The sequence below is a fragment of the Condylura cristata genome, unplaced genomic scaffold, assembly GCF_000260355.1.
Source record: "Condylura cristata isolate star-nosed mole 26May11 unplaced genomic scaffold, ConCri1.0 scaffold00025, whole genome shotgun sequence".
Classification (NCBI taxonomy): Eukaryota; Metazoa; Chordata; class Mammalia; order Eulipotyphla; family Talpidae; genus Condylura; species Condylura cristata.
Genome location: NW_004567126.1, coordinates 30,141,270 through 30,154,916, shown reverse-complemented (window position 1 = coordinate 30,154,916; position 13,647 = coordinate 30,141,270). Strand labels below are relative to the sequence as shown.

Here is a 13,647-nt window from a genome sequence, read left to right as displayed (position 1 = left end):
AAAAAAAAGAAAAGTGATACAGGAGGCCCTCCCTGGCACTGCAACGGGTTGGGACGCAGCACTGCAAGCCAGCCACAGCCACTTCAGTGCAAGCTTGAACCGTGCCCGAAGGTGACCCACACAGCGCAGCAGACCTCTCCTGTGTCCCCACTGTTCCCCTCAGCAGTGTATTTCCGTCTGTGTTGAAGCCTCTCACACCCCACACCTCTGGCCTGTACCCCAGTTCTGCATGCATAAATAAATAGATCTTTATTAAAAATCACAAATGATTTTTTTACTTAAAAAAAGTGACACAGGAATTCCACTATGCTTTTTGTTGTTTTTTAAAGATTTGTTTATTTATGCATACAAGTGTGGGGTGAGAGGACTCACCAGAGACAGAGCAGGCAGATCTACCGAAATACTCTGCTGAGGGAGCAGTGGGGAGACAGGAGAGGTCTGCTGCACCCTGTGGGTCCCTCCCTTCCCCAGGATTGAACTTGTAGCTGCTGCTGGCTTCATAGTTCTGAAACTAACCTCTGTGCCACCAGGGAGGCCCTCAGGAATCCCACTATGTATGCAAAAGATTGCAAAGCAAGGTCTTGGAGAGGTATCTGCACACCGATATTGACAACAGCATGATTCACCACAGTCAGAAGGTAGGAACAACCCCACTGACAGGTGAATGTGGTACTGGAATCACCTATGTGGTTTCCCTTTCACCAATAAGAATAATGTTTTGAGGACAAGAAAAATGGTTTTATTTATTTGCTGACAAATGAGAAGGGTAGCAGACTAGAGTGTGAAAATCTACCAGGCAGCTTACAGAGTTTAGGGGTATTTAGGGTGACAAGGAATAAAAGCAGGTTACAAGGGGCTGGTGACTTTGTTGATGTCACTTGTCACCATCTGACAGTCAGCAATTCAGTCATTGCAGGGCTCTGTCCTTGGCTTTGTTTTGAGTTTTGCAGAAGGCCCTTTGCCCTCGGAATGCAAGGAAAAAGCAAGAGGTTTAGCATGTATATCTAGACTTGCTAACCTCAGAGGGGGAAGGAGTGTCTCTCTCTCCGAGGCAGGCGAGAAATTGCTCTATTGAATGGATAAACACAATGTGGTTCACTCACTACATGGACTATAACTCAATTTTAAAAATGAATAGTCCTAAAATATGTTTGAATCTTGAGCATATTATGCCCAGTGACCCAAAGAACACCCACAGTGTGATCCAGTCACAGCAGGGCCTGGAGTCTCGTCCACAGAGACAGGAAGTAGATGGTGGGTGTCAGGGCTTGGGGAGGGGAGGAGGAGTTTCCGCTTGGGAAGGTGAGAAAGTTCTGGAGACAGAGAGCAGGGACAGCTGCACAACTGTGCGAATTAATGCCACCGAGCTGGGCACTTAAACATGGTGAACACTGTATATTTTGTTTATTTTTTGCATAAAAACTAATAAGTGTCTGGGTAGAGCTGTGGGGCAGGTGGGACGGAGAGCCAGGGACTGCTCTGCCAAAGACTCCACTTTTTCCCTAGGTCGGTCTTGTGGCCAGGGCAGGGACCGTCCTCCATGGTCATGTCACCCCAGTCACCCCTTCGGAAACAGTGTGTGTTGAGAAGAGAAGGGGCTTTCTAGACTCAGGGCTCCTTCCTTGAGCCAAGTTTAGGCCCAAGGATGCAGATGAGGGCAGGTCCCTGTCCCAACCAATGGGCCTGAGGCAGCACGGAGGGTTGGTGTGAGGGAAGGACTTGGCTGGAGGTCTCCACTTGACAATCACTTTCTCCCTAGAGATTTCCCACCTCAGGAGCCTCACAGCTCATCTTTCTCTCCAACCGTGTGGGTGTTCTCATCCCACCCCTGCACCAGATTGGAGAATCTAAGATCCTAGGACCCTAATATGCAGCCAAACACAGAACCCGCAATACATCTGACATGGATCAGTGTTGAATGATCCACCCTCAAGTCTAATGGGTGCAGAGGACCCTACCTTAAATGCATAATGACTGGAGCAAGCACTCATGATTGAAAGCAGGAATGCAGGGCCCTTCCTGGTGGCACAATGGGCTGGGACGCAGCACTGCAAGCTGCCACAGCTGCTTCAGTGAGAGTTCGATCCCTGGCCCTGGAGGTGACCCACAGGGCGCAGCAGACCGCTCCTGTCTCCCTGCTGTGTACTTCGTTGATTTGCCTGTTCTGCTCCCCATTCTGCTTCTGGTGGATCCTCTCACCGCCCCTGCACCTCTGGCCTGTACCCCAATTTTGTATGCATAAATAAATAAATTTAAAAAAAAAAAAGGAGGAACACAGACAAGGGCAGAGTGCAGCCTCATCTAGCATCTGGGGCAAATCCCGCTTGCAAGTGCGACTTCTCTCACTAGGGAAATCCACATTGCATACAATGAACCACTTGAAAGCAAAAATTTCAGTGTCTGTCACAGTGCTATGTAGCCTCCACCTCTCTCTAGTTCCAGAATATTCCTTCCCCAAGAAGCCCCGTCGCCCGTGGCAGTCACCCTCATACCACCGCCAAGCCCCTGACACTGCAAACTCATGTTTTGTTGCGGCTGTGCCTGTGCTGGACAGTTTCCCTCCGTGGACTGGCTCCCCATGTGGCCTCTGGCCTCTCTCCCTGAGCATTGTGTGCTCAAGTTCCCTCCATATTGTAGCCTGTGTCAGAGTCTCACTTTTCATGGCTGACTAGTACTCCGCCGGGTGACCGGACCAGACTGTGTTTATCTGGTCCCTGTTGTGGGCACCTGAGTGGACGCCACCATTTGCCGAGTCATGCTGCTGTGGTCCTGTGTGTGTTGGACTAGATTTTAGATGCTGTAAATTCGGTGCTCCTGTTTAAATCTAGGGAACCATCACATAAAGATCAAAATCCCTAGTCTCTCTATGAACACCCTGGGTGCACCCACAAGCCACTGCCACAGATGCCCCTCCAAGCAGGGGACTATCTGTGAAGGTCACCTCTCCACACCCAGCCCAGATCTCTCTCTCCCTTTCTTTTTCAAAGATTTATTTATATATGAATACAAGAGCTGGGGTACAGGCCAGAGGTGCAGGTAGGCTGTCTGGTAAGAGAATTTACCAGAGACAGAGCAGGGCAGACCCACCAAAGCCCACTGCTGAAGGGAGCAGGGGGTAACAGGAGAGGTTACCCTGCGGGGCACTCCCTGGTGGGGGAGGGAACCCGAGCTGCAGGGGCTGCAGACAGCTCCACAGTGCCACGTTTTCACTCGTTTTACCACCAGGGAGGTTCCTAGCCCGGTTCTCTTGAGCATTTGGACTGGGACTGCTTCCCTCCGTGTTCTCTAGGCTTCTTCAAGCCCGGGCGGCAGGAGGCTGGTGCCGCAGCTCCAAGCTGGGGCTGTTTCCTGAACTCACACTTAGTGCTCCTCAGCTTTGTCGTGGTCCTTTGTTCAACAAATATTTACCAAGTTCCTAGCAAGTGCCAAGCACTGTGCTAGACACACCCTCGAGCAGAGCAGCACCCTGGATGGCATCAAGCCCTCCGGGAAGCAGAAAATGCTACGGGAGAAGAGGCAGACCAGGGTAGCGGGTGGGCAGTGTGTGCCACAAAGTCCTCTGGGGAAGGTGGGATTTGAGCACTGCAAAGCAGGGTGAGAGCTCGGAGGAAGCCTGGTGGGAGTGGGTGGGGGAGCATTCTAGGCAGAGGGCCTTGGTATGTGTATTAGTCCTGGGAGTGGAGGAGGAATGGCAGAGGAAGGTGAGGGAGCAGAGAGAGGAGAAACGGGGCAGGCAGGGCCTTGTGAGCTGCAGAGAGCAGGGGCTTTAACCTCCAGGTGGGGGCAAAGGTGGGGTTCTGGGCTCCGAAGGGCGGACCGCGCTCGGTGGCTCGCACGCGCCCTCTAGCGGCCTCTTCCGGGAGGACCACCTGTCGGGGAGAGGGCGGAGCCTGAGCTGGGTGGAGGGGCCTGTGCTGGTCCAGCTGAGCGATAATGGGGTCCACTCCAGGTGGAGGGGTCCACTCCAGGTGGAGGGGTCCACTCCAGGTGGAGGCAGAGGACGGGAGAAGGGGCCGTCCTGGATATGTCCTGAGATAAAAAACCCGGGGAGGCTCCTGGACCGACTGGACGTGGTGGCAATGAGACAGAAGGTAATCAGCGCGGAGCCTCGGCCACCTAGGGGCTGGGAGCATCCCCGGCTTGGAGCTGGAACAGGTCCTGTTAGTGATGGTCCTGCAGCGTCACTGGCCATTGCCTGTGGCGGGGAGATGGGGGGCGATGTGCAAGATGAGGAGTTGAGGCTGAGGCAGAAGGGGTCCCGGAGTTCCCAGGAATCAGGAGGGACACCCTTGTAGTTTTCCAGGGCATGTGCCCCACTTCCTAGAACATTGCCCAAAGGGGCAGAGAACCTGACCATAGCTGGGGGGCAGGGGCACAGGGGTCCCTCTGGAAAGGGCAAGGGGAAGTGGGTGGAGCAGGGTGGGGTGAATGCAGAGCCCACCCCCAGCTCCCTTGAACTGGGTGGCGGCTGGGAAAGCAGGCCCCTAGAAGAGGTGGGTGCTGCAGTATGTGGGGCGGCCCCCACTCGGTGGGATCCTCACTTCCCAGGGTTGGAAACAGGAGCCACTGGGGAGGACCTGTGCTTCCCCACCTCTGGAATCCAGGATGCCACTTGGTAAAGCTCCCAGAGAAGCCGAACCGGCCCCCTACGGCCTCCGCTAGCCAGTTGCAGGCTGGCATACAGTAGGCACACAGTAACAGCTGGACGCCTGCTCACAGGAGCCAGAGGGGCTGGGACGACTGGGTGGGATGGGGGGGGGCCCAGGGAGTGTTCTGGCCACACCCCGTAGCTCCCGCGGTGGGAGTCACTAGGTGGAGGCCCAGAGCTTGTCATCAGGCCTAGTGCCCATCAGAAGCTCGGGAGGAACAGATGTCAGACACAGGCCGTGGGCAGCAGGCGCCCTCCAGAGGCAGGCCCCAAGCCCTCATTTCCTGTCATGGGACTGGCCAAGACCCTGAACCCTAGCCCACTGCCTTGGCTTCTCCAGGAGGCTGGTGACCAGGGATGCAGAGGTCTGGGGCAGGCAGTGGGAAATACCACAGACACCAGAGTCAGGTTTAAAAAAGGGCTTGTTTAATTAAATACAAGGATGAGGCCAGGCAGGGCGGGGAAGGAGGGCACCACCTGAACGCACGGCCCCTCACGCACCCCTCCTTCAGAGGCCGCAGCTAGACAGACAGACAGCCAGCAGCGGCCGCTTGGGGTTGGAAGGACACAATTTCTCAGGACCCTGGGTGGGGCCCTGGGACTCACCACCCTCCCGCAGGTCAGGCACAGGTTGGGCTGGGTGATTAAGGGGCCAGCTGGACAGACACAAAGGAAGGGGGCCCCCGCACACCGCCCACCTCCACGCTAAGGCACCTCACCAACACTGGAGGGGGGGTCTGAGGGTACAGACCAACAGGCCCCACAAGGCCATGCCCAGTAGCTAGACCCCATCCTAGCTCCAAAAGGAACCCCCAAACCCCAGGCACCATCCCTGGATCCTGCCAGGTGGGTCTGGGTCTAAGCCAGTGCCATCCAAGCCCCCCAGTCCCCAACTGGGAAACAGGAAGGTTCTGGAACAAGTGGGGGTACCAAAAATCTCCTGCAGTCAATGGTGGGGGGATAGGTGTCTTTCAGAGACTGGGGACAGGGAGCCCGAGCCCCTCCCAACCCAGGGTGGGGAGCCTCAGTCTCGTTCCGAAAGGACTTCCAACCCAAGCTTCAGTGGGAAGACAGCAGGCGGGCGTAGCATGTATCCCCCCCACCCCCAAGTTCAGATCATGAGACCCCCCCACACCCCTGAGGACAGTGATCCAACCAAGGCTGGATCAGTAAAAGAATTGGCGCCTGAAAAAATACTCTACGCGGTCCAAAAAGCAAGCTGTCGGGGCTCAGGCGTGAGCCTGCCGCCCGGGCATGGCGGGGCCTCCAACTGCCCAGGTACCAGCAAGGGGGTGTTCAGGGAAGAAAGGGGGATCGGGACAGAGCTGGCACACCCAGCGATGGGGCCCGGGGGGGCTGATTGTCATGTGATGCTGTCCAAGGCGAAAGTTGGGGACCCTACCCCTGGGGAGCTGGCCAGTGAGCTGACCTCCCCACAGTCTCTCACACACACACTCACAAGCCTGAGGGGCAGCGCAGCCCCCACACCAGCAGAGACAGAGGAAAATAAATAAGCCAACATTCACTCCCATCTCGTGATAGCCACCCCCTCCCCCCAAAATGAGTCAAAACGCTCTTTGGAAGAACCCCAGTTTCTCTCCTCTGTATCCCAAGCTTCAAAACCAAAACCTGGATCCCCACAGAAACCTACCACCCCCCCACCCCCCGCCCTGCCCCACCATCTAGGGAGCAGGGAGGCCCCACCTGTGGGCAGTGGGGTGGAACTTGTGGACACCTGAGATTGAGTACCCGAGTGGGGCCCCGTTTCCCTGAACGTCCCCAATGGCTTTCAGTGGGGCGAGGGGCCCCAGGCTGGGGGGGAGTGGGCACAGGGTCACCCTGGTTCATCTATGGCTCTTTGCACACTTCATTCCAACCTGGAGGAGAGGCCTGGGCAAGGTGCCTTTCCTGGGGCCTTCCCACTTCCTAAAGTGGGGTGATCGCCAAGGGGGCGGGGAGCGCCTGCTGGCCACCCATCTGGGGACCCTGTTTAACAGATGGGAAGAGTGGACAGTCACGGGTCATGGCTATTTACAGACGCGAGCCCAGTCCCACGCGGCGCGCCCAGTCCAGTCTCGGGCCCCTGCTTGCTTTCTTGAAGGGCAGGGTCATCTTCAGGGCCCGCGGGGGCGGCCGGGGGGACCGGGCTTGCTGTCAGCGGGGGCCTCGCCCGGCCCTGCACAGCAGGCGTGTGGCTGGTGCTCCGTGCCCCTGTCCAGCGGGGGGGTGGGGTGGGGGCGCTTGGGGGGGCTGACACAGGGCCCTACAGACCAGCAGGGGCTGGGCTGGGCACGGGGCTGGGCGCTGGGCTGCCTGCCAGGCTGCAGGGCAGCGAGTCGCTGGGCGAGGCGCTGCGGGCTCCCGGGCGCCGGAGCAACTCCGGGCGGAAGTCGGGGTGGCGGCGGGCGTGCTTGGTCAGGTGGTCGCTGCGGGTGAAGCGCTTGCTGCAGAGCGGGCAGGGGAAGCGCTTCTCGCCCGTGTGTGTCCGGTGGTGGCGTGCCAGCTCATCTGAGCGAGCGAACTTCTTGTCGCAGCCAAGCCAGTCGCAGGCGAAGGGCCGCTCACCTGCGGGGAGGCAGAGGACAGGGCTGGTCAGTGGGTGCCGGGACAGCCCATCGAGTCAGCGGATCCCCGTCCTGTGTGTGACTGCTGGCCCCGGGGGCCGTGATCTGGCTGTGGATTTGTAACACGCCAAGGAGAGGGCCCCACTCCCTTCATGTGTTCCTCAACGCCCCTTTATTTCCCAGGATCCCGACACCCCAGAAACAGTTTCCATCGCTTAAAGGGGGCCCTCCAGATGCCTCTGCTAACAGGCTGCCCCTCCCAGGAGGGGCGCCCCCCGTGACCAGGGACTCCCCTGTGCCACCCCACACCCGAGCTCCAAATGCAGGTGGCTTTTTGGTGGGGCTTTGCCCACGCTCCTGCGGGCATTCCAGAGCCTGGCAGGTGCCCTGACCCCACCTCTGTAAATAACCACCCCGCCCACGAAGGGCAGGGAGCGACTGCCGACTCCTGCGGCCCAGCGGCCAGCGCAGGGCTGGCCACCTGCAGCGCCGCAGACAGCCTGGCCCGCATGGCCCCTCAGCCGCGCGGTGGAGGGCAGGGCCTGGCGGCGTAGGGCAGGGCCTGCCGCGGGGCACCGCTCAGGAGCAGGGTGGGGCTCGGGGGCCAGAGGCCTCGGGACGGCCCCGCCCCCACGGAACAGATGGCGCCAGCACCAGGCAGCGCCGCCACCCAGCAACTTCCTCCGCAGACCCCTCCCATCATCCTCGCCCATCCTGCTCGACCTGGGGCCACCCAGCCCGCCCGGCCCACCCGCCAGCCCCTGGTCTCTACCCCGCCTGACCCCCTATCTGACGGGGCCACAGTCCTGTGGTCAGGGCATCCCCAACTGGCCGAGGACGCCGAGGGGCCACGCTGGGACGCGGCCATGCTGGGCCCCGCCCCAGACCACGGGCGCATCCGCCATTCAGCCCGTATCCTCCAGCCCTCCCCCCACCCCCAACGTGTCGTTTGCGGGGGGGGGGGCGCTCAGGGCCCCCCCCATGGGGTAGACCTAGCCCCCATGCTGCCTCCTAGTGGCGAACCGCGGAAGACGGAAAGGAGGGAGCAGGTTAGGTTGTACAGGACAGGGCCCCGCATGGTTGGGGTGTCACCACTGGGTCCTGGCCGCTACCTCAAGGGTTTGGGGCACGAGGGTAGAGGTGACCCGGGACTCCCTGACGGAAAGAACGCACCCACCTGCAGATGCAGGGGCTACACAGACAGAAACGGATCCCTCCCCCAGAGTCAGATGAGGCCCTGGCAGGAAACCCGGGAGTGAACTGCAGACAAGCTGGCCAGAGGGCGACCCACAGCCTGGGGCAGGCCCAGGTGAGGGGTGACCTGTGCGTCTCCAGCTCTAAAAGGCGACGCCAGAGAAACCCCCCTCACCCATCTGTTCCTCCCAGCAGAAGGCAAGTTCAGGCGTCCACACGGCCCCTACCCCTGGAGTTTCCTGGGGGGCTACCGGTAAGTCATGCTCACAAGGACAGATGCGGGCAGCCTGTCCACCCAGGTGTCCAAGGAGGGATGCTGGCCACCGCGGAGGAGGTGGCTGGGCTGCGGCAGCGAGGGGGGCAGCTGTCCCCAAGGCTGCAGGGCGCCCCAGGGCCCCACCACACTCCAGGCCCGGGGAACAGTTCAGAAGGGTCGGTCAGCAGCACCAGGGCAAGGGCGCGGGGCAGCCCAGGCCGGTACCCCCACACCATGGTGGCCCCTGCAGGACCACAGGGGGTGGGGGAGAGGGCGTCCGGTTAGGAGGGGGTCTGTGGCGGCTCGGGGGCACGCAGTCCTGTCACCCTCTTGCAGAGGCAGTGAGGGGCATGCCAAGGGCCCTGTCTTCCCCTGACAGGGCCGTGTGGCTGGCCCCCGCTCCCAGCCTCCCCTCCCCAGGCAGCCTGAAGGTCGCAAAGAGCCCAGCACCGCCAGGCAGGACGCGAGGCTGGGAACACAGCTGTTGCACGTAGCGAGAGGCTGGGGTGAGGGGGACATCCTGCTCACGTGGCTCCCGCCGGCCAAGCACCAGGCGGGGGTCCTGGCCTGGAAGCCTGCCAGCCCCACCCCTCGCCTGGTTGCTGGGGAGCACCGAAGCACACGTGGGTGGCAGATACCCAGGTGCACAGACTTCCTGCCCCCACACCTGCAAGACGCCAGGCCCTGCCACGCTCTCACAGTAAGCTCTCCAAGGAGGCATCGCTTGGAGGCTCAGTCAGGGCTGGGGGAGAGCCCAGGTGAGGCCGCTGGACTGTTCTGGCTACTGCAGGGGCTGGGACAGTGGGCAGGGCCAGGGAGGACTTGACCCTCTGGCTTGGACTGAGCTACATGAGCTCGGGACAGGAAAGGTTGGCACCATGGTGCCCCCAGACAGACAAGTGGAGAGCAAGAGTCCTGGAAATGGTAGATTCCTGGCTCCCTACCAGGCCCCCAGCCTTTGTGGGGGAGAGTACCCCATTCCCTGGGGCAGAAGTCAAGGGCTGTGGATCTGGCCGCTAAGCTTCACGGGACCGGGGTCCCCCGAGAGGGTGGGGAGGGAGGTGTAGCTGGCAGGTGGAGCCTGCACAAATGCCCCCCACCAGGTGGAGAGCACCAGGAGGGGTATGGGTGGGGGCGGGGTGCGCAGACAGGAGAGCAAAGGACGCTGCGCTGCAGGTTGAGGCGTGCTACAAGGGACTTCAAGAACCCAAAGCACAGTCTTAGCAGCAGAAATGACGGTGAGGTTGGATAGCATGGAGGGGGTTACCCCGTGGTTGGATGACCAGCCTGTGAGGGGGTGGGATCTTCAACACCCCCCAGTGCTGCCCCCACAAACCCAGGGCTATCATCATGCTCATCCCACACACCTCTTCTTCTGCGCGGGCCACATTCCCTCCTGTCTCTTCAGTTCTGTCCCTTTTTCGCTCATCACCTGTCAGACAAGTCTCCCTGACCCTGGTGTCCCCCAACACTGACCCGTGTTGGTTCTTCTACCCCGTGATCAACTTCCAAATACTTGCACGTCCTAGGTGTGACATGTCCCCCCACCCTCTGCAAAATGAGGCATGGGGGCACCCCATAGGTACTGGACACACACCTGCGAGAGTCTAAGGGTCACGTGTCTGCTCCTCCGCACCCCACCACAGGCAGGAGCTATCACTGCTCCCGAGGACTTGAGGGGGATTCCTACAGCACCTCAACCCTCCCCCCTGGGGGGACAAGGCTGCCTGGCCTGGCAGGCACCCAACTCATTCCCCACCTAAACTGGCATCTTCAGGATGGGGGCCCTCAGGTACCCCATGAGTTTCAGAGGCCTGCTGTTCTGGAAAGAGTCCTGAGGGAGGGAGGCGGCTCCTCACGTTGGTATCATCCTCTAACTTGACGGCCATCTGCACCAGCTTTATCAGGGAGCCTGATGGGTGGGGGGTGGTTATCGCCCTTGCAGTGTTGGGGGTGCCCTCCCCTACCCCCCAAGCTGGGGCACAGATGCCCTATCCACTGGAAGGGGGTGAGGTGGGGAGGCTGTCCCTAGGTGCCTGCCAATGGTTCATGACTACCCCTGCCACTCCTTGGGCTCGGCAGTCCCCCACGTTGGACCCCCGATATGCTACCAGTATCAAGAGTCCCACCAGATTGGGGGGGGGGCAGGGCATGGGGTCAGTAGCTCATTCGACATCCCCATGATGGGAGGGGGCGGGGTCAGTGACACATCACCCCCTGAAACTCATTTTCTGATAGACTTGTCCTCCCGGGCATCACCACCCACTCCCTGCAATCAGAAAACTGGGGGTCACCTTAGCTGCCTCCTGCCCCTCTCCCTGAAACCATTCCAGCCCACAAAGCAGCAACTCCTCTCCAAATCCCTCCTCCATAAACGGATTTTCCTCTGCAAAGCCTCCCCACCCACCCTCCTCCACCCTGCCCTCAGGATTAAATGCCTGCTCTGCCCCCCACCCCACCGGCTTCTCAAAGCCCAGCCTGTCTCTGCCCCCAGCTCCTGCAGCTAGGGTGCAGTCCCCACTCCTGAACACACCCCAACCTGCTCACCGGACCCAAAGGTCCAGGTCTCGCAAAGAGAGATTTCTTGCTCCAGAAATCTTCCATCAGTCGCTGTCACCCCCACCCCCACAAGGCCCCAGGAGGCCCCAGGGCACTGGGCTGAGTGGGCCCAGGCCCGCATGCTTTGTACACAGCGGATGCTCAACTGCTGTTTCTCAGATGTAAGCAGAGGTGGCTTTAGAGTAAAATGGGGAGAGGGAAAGGGCACCTTGCCCCCCAGAGAATACTGGGTGATATCTGGGGACAGCGGTGGTTGTGTAAATGGGGGCGCTCCAGGCACTGAGTAGGTGGGACCAGGCAGTTACTCAACACCCCATAATGCCAAGGACAGACCCTGCACAGATGCAGCCCTCCTCTGTCAGCAGGAGACCTAGGCTAAAAGCCGCATTTTCAGATTGAGCTCCCTCTGGGGGGGCAGGGGGGTAGGAGCCAAAGCCCCCAAGAGCTGACTGCAGGCTGGGCACTGGGGAGCAGAGGGAGCGAGCAGTCCAGAGGCGGAGGAGTTGGGAGAGCAAGTAGACAGCAGCCTCTCCTCCGCCCCCGCCCCATCTCCGAGCTCGCACTTTGGTATCCATGGCAACAGCGTCAACATCTCCTGCGGCTTCCAAAGTCCCGCCCCTTGCAGGAAGCTCCACGCAGGGCCAGAGGCTCCTGGCCAGACTCAGGGGCTGGGAACAGGACACCAGGGTCCCCTGTGGCTTGATGGCCCTGTGACAAGATCCCCCAGGCCCTCCCAGTCTCCCCACGACCTTTGCCAGTGGAGCAGTGATGATGGGGTGCCTCATCCACTGTATCCCTGGGCCTGTCACTAACAAGCCTTTGGTGGCCCAGGACAAGCTCGGCCTTCCCCACCCCTAAAACAGACCACTGGGAGCCAGAAAACACCAAACACGCAGTCCTTAAGCACAGAGGTGCCCAGAATCTCTGAAACAGCAGCGAAGGTGCCTGGGCCCTGAACATCCGCTCAACAGTCAGTGCGTCTAGGGGCTGTGCCCCAGGCCCCTCACACCATTATAAAGGGGACTCTGGGACAGAGCAGCCCCCTTGGGCTCAAAGGGTTGTGGTGGGGTGGTCATTCCCCCACCTAGTCTCTGTCCCCACTCCTGAAAATCCTTTTTCCCACTGACCTCCCAGGTCTCAGTTTCTCCATTAAAAAGTGAGGATGGCGGGCCCTCCCTGGTGGCGCAGCGGGTAAAGCGCAGCACTAAGAAGCTAAAGCCACTTCAGCAAGAATTCGATCCCCGCTCACCCCAGAGGTGACCCACAGGGCGCAGCAGACCTCTCCTGACCACCCACTGCTCCCCTCAGCAGCGTACTTGTCAGTCGGCCTGTTCTGCTCCCCACTCTGTCTCTGGGGAATCCTCTCGCCACCCCCGCACCTCTGGCCTGCACCCCAGTTCTCTATGCATAAATAAATAAATCTTAAAAAAAAAAAGTGAGGATGGCAACACTGCCAAGGGTGGTTCTGGCCAAGGGTGGTTCTGGGATGGAAACGTTAACCCCAACCCAAATAACAGCTGACTGTTGAGAAAGAAGTGGGCAGAGGCGCCAGGTCCCAAGGGGGGAGGGGAGGGACTCTGCTCCCCTCCCTAGACCCTGCGGTGGGCCTGGGGTGCTGTGAGCTATCTCCTCACCACAGTGGGCAACCCTCATGTCCGGTGTGCTCTCCACCTGCCCACAAGCCCCTCGACAGGAAGGCCATGCTTCCCGGGCCCTTTATGCAGATGGGAAAACCAAGACCTCAAACCCTCTGCCAGACCCGAGAGCCCAGTGCCGGCTCCTTTCCCAGCCCTCTGCCATGCCTTCCACAAGGGGTCACACACCGCCAGTCGGTCGGTCACCCAGGTCGGTCACCAAGGGAAGCTTCAGGTCCCCCATTTCAAATTCCCAGCCTGGAGTGGGCCCCCAAGGGGAGAAGGAGGACCTACGGGGATAAGGGGCGGTGGTGTCGGCGAAAGTGACCGGCCCACCCACCTCTCTGCCCCTCGGCTCCCCTCGGCGCCCCCCAAGGCGAGACAATGTTGCTAGGAGAGGTGATAGTGTAGCACACACACACCCTGCGCACCTGCCAGGCCCCGGTGGCAGCTGGGGAAAGAACACGAGGAGGCCCTGACGCCCGCGCGGGGCGCTCTGACCAGCCCCTCCTCTCCAAACTCTGGCCCCCAGCCGAACTGCCGGCCCAGCCCACTGCCCGATCACAACACAGAAGGCAAAGAAAACGCGCCGGCCAACCCCAGCCCGGGCCCAGAAGCGGGCGCTCGGCCGCCCCAAGGGGCAAATCCTTGCCGCCACCCCGGAGGCGGCGATACGGCTCCTCCGCACTCGCCATAGCTAGGGAAGCTGAAGCGGGGAGAGACAGCTCAAAGCTGGACGCTCCAACCACCGCTCAGATCACAGAGCAACAGAAAATAAAAGAGAAACCAGGC

The 13,647-nt window shown here is 60.2% G+C and overlaps 2 protein-coding genes across 2 annotated transcripts in view; both read right to left on the bottom strand.

Moving 5' to 3' along the window:
• REXO1 (REX1, RNA exonuclease 1 homolog (S. cerevisiae)) overlaps positions 1–6,760 on the bottom strand; it is a 29,858-nt gene extending 23,098 nt beyond the window's left edge. Inside the window, exon 1 of the mRNA XM_004688916.2 lies at positions 6,684–6,760. Within this exon, the coding sequence (XP_004688973.2) occupies positions 6,684–6,760 (77 nt within the window). The remainder of the gene's footprint in view (positions 1–6,683) is intronic.
• The window catches only part of KLF16 (Kruppel-like factor 16), a 9,965-nt gene continuing 2,630 nt past the window's right edge, over positions 6,313–13,647 (bottom strand). The window contains exons 4-5 of the mRNA XM_012729425.1: positions 13,045–13,145; positions 6,313–7,213 (exon numbers count right to left, since the gene is read on the bottom strand). Of these exons, the coding sequence (XP_012584879.1) occupies positions 6,912–7,213; positions 13,045–13,145 (403 nt within the window). The 3' untranslated portion in view covers positions 6,313–6,911. The remainder of the gene's footprint in view (positions 7,214–13,044; positions 13,146–13,647) is intronic.